This window comes from Peromyscus maniculatus, chromosome 1 (genome assembly GCF_049852395.1).
Source record: "Peromyscus maniculatus bairdii isolate BWxNUB_F1_BW_parent chromosome 1, HU_Pman_BW_mat_3.1, whole genome shotgun sequence".
NCBI lineage: Eukaryota > Metazoa > Chordata > Mammalia > Rodentia > Cricetidae > Peromyscus > Peromyscus maniculatus.
The window spans coordinates 188,669,391-188,678,409 of NC_134852.1; the positions used below are offsets into that span (position 1 = coordinate 188,669,391).

General features: G+C 41.0%; 1 protein-coding gene across 5 annotated transcripts in view; it reads left to right on the top strand.

The window, feature by feature from the left end:
- The window catches only part of Pcgf5 (polycomb group ring finger 5), a 120,288-nt gene extending 114,806 nt beyond the window's left edge, over positions 1-5,482 (top strand). For all 5 annotated transcript variants that reach the window (XM_076562737.1, XM_076562730.1, XM_076562751.1 and 2 more), the window contains one exon: positions 99-5,482. In XM_076562737.1, the coding sequence (XP_076418852.1) occupies positions 99-146 (48 nt within the window). In that variant the 3' untranslated portion in view covers positions 147-5,482. The remainder of the gene's footprint in view (positions 1-98) is intronic.
- Positions 5,483-9,019: the final 3,537 nt, after the last annotated feature.

Here is a 9,019-nt window from a genome sequence, read left to right on the forward strand (position 1 = left end):
AGGGAATATAAATTATAATCCCCAATTCTCCAAAGCTTTTCTGTATGAACTTGTTTTTATGTAAACACAGTCTTACTCATACTTTTCTTTTTTTTTAGTCATACCCTATGGTATTGCAGTATCGACCAAGAATTGACTTTGGGTAGGCCAAGGAGCCCAGACTGCACTGAATGAACCCTGCACTATTTGTTTACTCGTCGGCAGATTGCACAGTGAGCGGTGTGTGGACTTGAGAGACACGATCTGATTTTCAGCATGCACATAAGGCCATTGTCTGTCTCAACATTGTCAGTTTCCTTCATGTTGTTTCTACTAGGAGCAATCCAAGTGCCCTTCTGCTACTGACCATCTGCATAAGATATTCGTCTCGTCTCACAGTGTGCAAAGCACGGCTGAAATCAGCTAGGAGTACAGCCGTGACTCTGCTTTCTCAATGTTTTGCTTGCCTGTTGCAAGATTGTTCTAATGTTAATTACACTAGTAAAATGGCTCAATCCTTGTGGTGTTTTCACATACTTAATACTTTTATTCTTGTTAAAATAGAGTACTGTACAAGAACTAGTATAATTATATCTTGAAATTATTTTGTATAAAAATATATTTAGAAGAGTGGTTTCTGAGCCACTGTCCTATTCTTGGTAAACTTTTATGTAAAAAAGAATAAACGGCCAAAAAAAAAAAAAAAACCAAAATGCCAGCTCATTCTTGAGTGTGCAAGTCCTTTTGTGAAGAATTCCAGTTATCATTTGACCAGAGCACATTACAATTGGAGCTATCCTGAATGTCTGGGTAGTCTCTACCATTGCACAGGAAGGCGTGTTAGCCCTTCACATTGAAAACGTATGTGACTTGGACAACTGAAGTTCATAATGTTGGCAGCTGATCATATTGATGTCTAATAAAATTAATGTGTGAGTATGTTGATGTTTGTTACTGTCTTAGGGCAAGTGGGTGTTGCTCTACAAAACTCCATTTGTTGTCTAGCCTGTGTTGTGTGTGCATCATGGCATTGTTGATGCCGTTTTGTGAAAGCATTCTTTTAAGTTGGCCTTAGGCATGTGTTGTGGCATGCAGAGGGTTATGTATAATGGTTTTAAATACTAGGATTTTAGATAATATTCGCTCATTTATGGATTTCCAAAATCTCAAGTTACTGATCCAGATTGTTAGCTGCATATCACATTTCCAAACCATACCCACAAAATAAATGCTATGTAATAGATAAATATTCTAACCAAAATTGGTGGTTTGGGGATATTTTATTTTAGATACTGTAGTAAACATGAAGTGGGATTGTTGTTTTCACTGTGAGTTCATTGAAGGTGAGTGTAGTAGAAGTCAGAACTATGACAATGTCCTTGATATTGACAGTTTGGTTAAGTCTTCCACACATACGAAATTAGCCTGCAAGTCAGGGTCCTCTGTTATCTTATTACATGAAAAACATTTTAGATCTTGTCAAATACATAGTTGAAAAGAAAACTGTGAAACATGTCTATTGGTTGCTTTGAAACAAACAAGTTAACTTCTGACAGGTGGGAAAAAATAGGAAAAATGACTTTTTTCAGAAATCTGATAAGAGCACCGTGTGTTCCACACATCGTTTTTAGACTGTGAACACAGGTGCTCTACATTTCCCTGTACAATACTTCACAAGCTGATGCTTTCTGATTATCAGAGTGCTTCGTAGAAATAAAACATCGTACAGCTCTAAGAAATATACGAAGTGAAGCTCAATCTTGGAGTATTTTATAATATAAAAGGCTGAAAGTTTATGATTTTTCCTTACATCTTTTTTCAAGTCGAAAGGTATATTAAAGTTTGCTGCATTAGAAGGCCATAGCAACGCTTTAACTTCAGGTTGTTATAGATGGGCTGTTTCTGGAAGAACTCACGAGCAGGATTTAAAAGATAGTTGATTTACTCTAAAGTTTAGACCATTATGCTTGGCCAAAAACCTGAATCTATTATCTAACTACAGAAATTATTTTGATGTTTTGTAAAATCTAGTTCCTAGTTATCTCTAAGAAAATTTTAAAGATACTACAGTTTGTCACATTTAGATAAGTATATTTTAAATATGAAGGTTAATTTTAATTAACTTAAGTCAAAATCAATTTTGAAAACCAAACACTAAGACTTGGCTATTTTGCTCCTCATCAAGATGTAAGGCCATAGGTGAATTTTATATACAAGGTCTCTTTAAATTTTGCTTGTTGCCTGATCACGTGTTATGACTATTTTCCAGGGACACATAGGGAATAGTTATGAAAGGAAGCAACTTTATAAAAGTTTCTTTATTTAATGTTATGCATTGACATTTTCACTGAGATGTAAAAGACTGTGTTCCAAAACATACCATTAAGGATGGCTGGTGTCACATGGGAACATGAGTAATGTGGTGTTGCTAGTGGAATCAGGCTTTTTCAGCTAGCCTCCTCTGGTATATCAGCCAAGTGTAGACCACTTTCTTGTCTGGTGTGACATGCACCAAATTCCCACTTAGTTGCCCTTGTAAGGAACCCGCTGTAGGAAACATGAGCAGGCACTGTGTGTGGCCAACTTTACATGTACAGGGTTGCTTAACAAAACCCTCTAGAATAGCCCTGAACCCATACACTCAAGAATACATGAACGTTAGTCTTCAATCTGTTGTCCCTTAAGCAATAAACTAAAGAACCCTACTCCAGAAAAGATTTTATTACCTGTTTTATCTGCCTTAAAAATCAGCCCTAAAGAAAAGGGCCAAGGAATCTTGAATATAAAGAATGCCTGTGGTCTGTAAGAATCACTTCAAATTGCAGTGATCACATAAGTTAATAGAGAAAGAAAATGTCCTTTTCTCAGTCGGTCCTGAAAATTAAACTAAAAGGTTCGTTGATGAGATTATATTAAGTCTGAGGTTTGGGTAACGAGTAATGTTTTTGACAACTTTTAAATATTCTTTATTCTTTATTCACTAAGCATCTGCCCCGTACTAATGTGCCACATTGTACAAACGTAGTGAACGAGAACAAATGTTCATTTGAACTGAGTCCGTAATAAAACCATTGTGTTATATAATATTATAAACTGTTAAGCTTTACTGACTATTTAAAAGAAAGTGCCTCATTGCTAAAGTGCGTTTCTGTTTTAGGTTACCTGCATAAGTCTCCAGTTATCTGTACCTGTCTCATAAATGGCTTCATATCTAAGTGGGTACTTAAAAGCTAAAGTCTTTTTCAAAAAGTTTTGTATCACCAAAGACATTTTATTGTTAATAACCATGTTGGAGACAGTTTGGACAGTTCAGAAGATGGAAACTAGTAGATTGTGACCTGACGGTAAATAGGTAGTAACCTTGATTGCTTACCAAAACATTGCCAATGAAGGCACTGCAGTTGGAGTTCTTGGTGGGATGAGTCAAATGCCTCTTTTGCTACAGTCAGTGTATTTCCCTTCAAATATGGTTTTTTTTCCAGCTACATCTGGTAGACCTTAGAAAATCCTCAAATATGAGAAAGAAAACAAATATCCTCCCCAGTGAAAAGTGGGAGAAAAAGGAACTTAGAAAATTGAGATTTTAATTTTTTTAAGAAGCCTTTTATTCCCTAGAGGTGGTATGAAAGAGAGGACGCCTGTTTAGCTCCTGGGTTCTTAGTCAAGTGTGCAGCTTTGTTGAAGACAGGCTTTAGTAGAAGTGCTGACAGGCCTGCCTCCGTAGAGCACAGAACATTCTGCTGGATTAGCAGAAGTGCTTCTGCTATTTTTAAAAGCAAAATTCCATAAGGGCCTGTGATAGTTTTTATTTAAAAGTGACTCTCTTTCTCAGCAGCCACTTTATTGTTATTAAACTTAGCCCTGTGGCCAGATATTGACAGTGGAGCACTGAAAATTGTCCCAGTACGCCATTCTTTCTCTGGGGTTGATGGTCTGCTTTGGACCACCACTGAGGTAAAATCTCCCTGAGCTAGACCTTCTGCAGAGTGGATGAGACAGCCCCACAGTCCTGTGTTCCCTGGTCTGCAAGCACTGCAACTGAGCTGTATCCCTCCACATCCACTCCTCTGGATAAGGAGTTCTCTAGAAATCTACCCTTTATATCAATAAAAAAATCAGTATGAATTTGCCAAATCTTTTCTAGATTAGAATCATAAAAACTTGAAATGCTGTTACAGTTGTTTTCAGTATGTAAATCCTCTGGAGAGCAATAAGGGACATGGCATGTCTGCTAGGTCTGCTGCTTCAGGAGTTGTTGAACAGTTTCAGGGTCACTAAAGACTCAGAAGCCCTCAGAGCACAGGATCACCACTTGTTTGGATTTACTTGATGGACTTTGCTCAGTGTGTTCTGACTGAAAACAGGTTAAGATACAATACAATGCCAGTAGACAGTAGGGCTTTCGTTGTGTTAAGCCATGGTGTTTCTCGGGTCATTTGAAAGTCTTTCTCTTCCTAGAATATGATTTTCACAAAAAAGCAAGTTTACATCATCATGTTTTCTAGTAGAATTAAAATGTTTGGGCACTTTTTCAGAAACTGATAAAAATTAAACATTTCAAAAGAACTGCTTTAAATTTTCGTGCAGGTGTGTCTAACCTCATCCACTTTTCCATGATTCAAAATGGTGGCTTCCCAGAAATGTTTTCATCTTAATTGTCTTTGAATCTAGAATCAATGTAACAGATATGTTAAATACTAGGCCTAGTTTTCTTCGGTCTTGTAGTACTTACTAGAAAACCAACTGTAGCACAAATGAAGACTAACCATTCTGAGGGCATCTCTACATAGTCTGGTGTATTGACATGGGACCAGGAGCGGCTCTTTCTACATATGTGTCTATTTGGAGGTCACCCTGGCACTGTTGAAGGCCGGTTTTCTTTTGCAGTCTTTTTCAGAATGGGGTGGGGGCCTAAGTGTCCTTATGAAGCTGTGGTCCAGGACAAGAGCGTGGGGTGGGGCGTATGTGTTCCTTCACTTTCCTGTGTCTGGTAACTCAACAGCAATCATTTCTTAGAATAGCCCTCACAGTAAATCTAGCACAGAATATATTGTAGAGTTATGTTGCTAATTTTATTTTGAAATACGAAATATTTTAAGCTTTTTGTCAAGAGTGATAACATCTTAATACAAATAAAAACCTTTTTGTGGTTGTAAGATTTAGCTTATGAATCATTCAAATTGAAGTGAAAGAATTACCAGGTCATTGTTAATGACTTAGTCTATTAAGAATCTATGTATTTTTGTAAAGGAAAAGCACTTGTAGATATTTAATCAGTACAAGGTCTATGTCTGTTTTGCAGAAAGAAAATGCTGCTTAGAGATTCTCTTTAAATATTTTTTATTTTTGTGCTCATGTATTTTCTGTTGATCTATGGAATGTTCTGTACAAAACTGTATGACTGTACTGGTGAGCTGGATACATTTTTTTTTAATTCTGGTCTTAGCCATGTATATTTGACCATGTTGAAAATAGTATCTTTGTTATTAAATTTTTGATTGCATATTTATTGTTTGCCTGTTTAGCGTTACTTGGTATAGACTGCTACCTCTCTTGAAAATGTCCCTTTAAGTAGTTTCCATAGCATATTTTATTGATACTCATTGAGTGTTTAAGATTATAAATAAGAGTATTAAGGAGCTGTTCTAAAGATGTGTGTGCCCCTTAACTAATGCTTCAGGTGTCTATACACACATACCAAATTTTCCAAACCCAGGGAGTCTTTAGAAAAAGTAATTATAGATCAAAGAGTCTCAAGAGATTTGAAGGACTGTTTCCTCCACCAGTTAGAGAACTTGGCTTTGAGCATTCCTGGGCTAGTTTCTTGGATGGATGGATGGATGGATGGGAAGATGGGAGGGAGGGATTTTTTTTTTTTTTTTTTTTTTTTTGCTTTTTTAAGCAATGTTTAATGGCCTAAATGTTGTGATGGCTGATGACACAAATCTTGACTTGTATTTGGGGATTATGCCTAATTTTAACCTTTCTATGTCTGGTGACAATGCAAGATTTACAAAAAGTTATGATAAGGATGACAAAAATAACAGTAGACATTAAGATATTCCGGGTGTGCCTAGAGTCGCTCTTAAGTCTCTAATGTGTATTAGCTCATTTAGTTCTGATAGCAGCCCTCTTAAGTTATGTTAGCTGGAAAGAAACTCAGGCACCTGCGACTTATGCTCACTTGTCGGAGTTCACCAAGCCCGAGGATTCAGACCTATGCTGTCTGGCTCCAGAGTCTTTGGTCAACCTTTAGCTGGGTCTCATTGCACCCTAAATGGCACTTGCTTCAGAGATTCTAGTTGGGCTAAGGAAGGCCTCTAAGTCAGGAAGGTGGGAAGGCTCTTCCCCGTGCCCCACTGATCAGTGAATCATGACGGTAGCAGGACAGCCCAGGCCCTCAATAAGGTGGGATGCAGCTGGATCCGACCTGCCTCTTGTCTCCACTCTCACCATGGATGCTCAGAACAGGAAAGAGCAAGAAGAATCCTGCACAGGGAGTCCAGGGACTATGACACACTTCACCCTCCTTGCATGTCATTGACCAGAAGCAACTAGAGGGCCTGGTTAAGCCATGCCCCAAGCAGGAAAACACATGTAGCATAACCTGCTAATCACTTTCTGCACTTGCATTTGAGAAAGGAGGTCACAGTTTGCCTGGACTGCAAAGTGTTTCTGTCAGCACAGGCTTGGCTATTCTCTCTAATTTAGAAGGATATGGAGGGTCTTGTGCCCAGGCTGGACCTGAGGAGTTCAGCTTTTTACATAGCTGGGAATTTACAGGTGGTATTTCCTAGAAGCCAAGACAAAGAGTCCTTAGCAATCTAACTCCTGCCATGGAGCTTGGTGTCAGGATAGCTGTCCTAGAGACAATATGGGCAATCATGCCCAACAAGGCTAAATAGGCTGTAACACAACAAAAGGAACTATCCTGTTCTTTCAAACTACCCTCATTGGGAGGACCCACTCTTTCTACAGGGCTCTGCTCTTACAGGCAACGCGGGCGGGCGGGGTTCCTCTCAAAGTCCTTTCTTCAAACCTCAACATCCTCTTATAAACCTGTGCTTCCTGCACGGCCCTACTCCCCTAAGTTCCCCACTCCTGGATCCTCACCCTATAAAGCTGTCCTCAGATAGTACCCTGGACCTCTTAACAAGACCTCCTCCAAGCCCTGACCAGTACAGGATCCCTCTCACAGTTCCAGTTCACCCTCAAAGCCTGCTGGCCTTGCTCCTCCCAAAGCCACAAGCTTGGAGTCCTGTTCCAAACAACAGAACCCGCCACTCCTTACCTCTCACCCTGTAAATCCCCTGTCTTCCTTAACAAGCCCCAGCCTTCCCTCAAAGCCTCTGTGGAAATGGCAAGGCCCTGCGTCTGCATCATCCTGCTTCCACAAAGCCAGTCCCTTCTTGAAGAGGCTAGATAGCTCTGAGGCAGCCTGCACTGCTATGTAGCACTGCTGCTCCTACAAGCCCGTGCCCTTCTAGTCACTTCTTTCCGGTGCCCTGTTCCCTCACAAAAACAGCATAGCCCTCCTACAAAGCTTTTCTCCCTGAACTCTGTTCCTCCTTAGGAAGCCCTGTTCCACCCAGGAAGCCCTATTCCTGGGAACCCTGCTCCTGGAGAAGTGTAGTCCCCACTGCCTCCATCCGCCAACCCCAGTCTTTGCCCTACCCCTCCCCTCCGCTGGAAGTAGCTCCTCCACACCATGCCGAGCCCTGCTCCTCACAAACACTGCCCCTCCTGAGAAGCCCTGCTCCTGGCTTCTCTTACTGGGGTCTGAAGTCCACTGCTTGCTGCCTCTTCAGGAGAAAACCAGGAGACAATGGTAATTGGAAGTGAGCTTATTCATGATGTGGGGGCCAGCACTGGGAAGAGAAATGTTTTTCTTTGTGTTTCCTGCAGTTGTGTTACAACTTAGAGAAGAGATGAGAGAAAAGCCAGGAAGTAAGTGCATGTGCATTCAATCATATATGCAGTCCGGTCTGTGAGAAGGCTACCCCTGACTGAGGGTTCCAACAGGTGCCCAGGCTGCAAGCTGGCCTCAACTGTAGGGTTTCTTTTAGGTTGCATTGTGTAAGACCATCCACTGCAAGGTTATACTACGTCTACTCACAGGTCCCTTCTCCCCTTAGGAATCAGCTGTCCTTTCTTCAAAGCTTCGCTGTTTCATATAGCTCCAACCCTCCTTGTAAATCTTTCTCCTAATCCCCACCTGACTTGCACATAGCCTACAAAGTCCCGTGCCTCCTGCGTGGCCTGGGTCCTCCTCGGAGGCCCTGCTCACATGTGTGGCCTAGGCCCATCCTTACAAGGTCTGCTTATTCTACAAACCTTGCCTGCTCCCTAGGAAGTCTTTGTCCCGTCCAGCAAGCTCTCACCTGCTACAAACTCCTGTGCTTTCTAGGAAGTTCTGCTTTCCACGAGTCCTGCTTCTCACAAGATCCACTCCTTCACAGCCTTGCCTCTCTTTCTAGTATCTTATGCCTCCCTACAAAGCCCTGTTTGTCCCTACAAACCCCTGATCCTGTTGAAATTCCCTAGCCTGAGAAGTGATGTGTGCCTGAAATCTCAGCCACTTAGGAAATTGAGACAGGAGGAAAGATTGAACTCAGTAGTTTGAGACCAAGCTAGGCAGTATGGACAAACCCTGCCTCAAAGAAAAATGCTAGAATTACCTGTGCCTAACAAAATCCCCTCTTGTCCCTACAAGTCCCTGCTTTGCATACAAACCCCTGGTCGTACAGTGCCCTGTATCTCCTACTGCACGACTGTGTCCTGTCGAGCACATTTGGCCACACTTTGTCTTACTCCCATAGCACTTTCCTCAAAACCATTGATTTCTTTTCAGGGGATTATGAGCCTAGACAGGGGTATTGTTCATGTGACACATAAAACTTGCACCATAACTGGAGTGAACAGTAGTGAATGGAGCTGATTTCAGAGGGATTGATACTCACAGGAGTCTTCAGCACTGCCCGCTGCCTCCTTTTCTGACGTGGGCTCCATCTCTACTTGAGAATTTCTATATGGTGAGTAT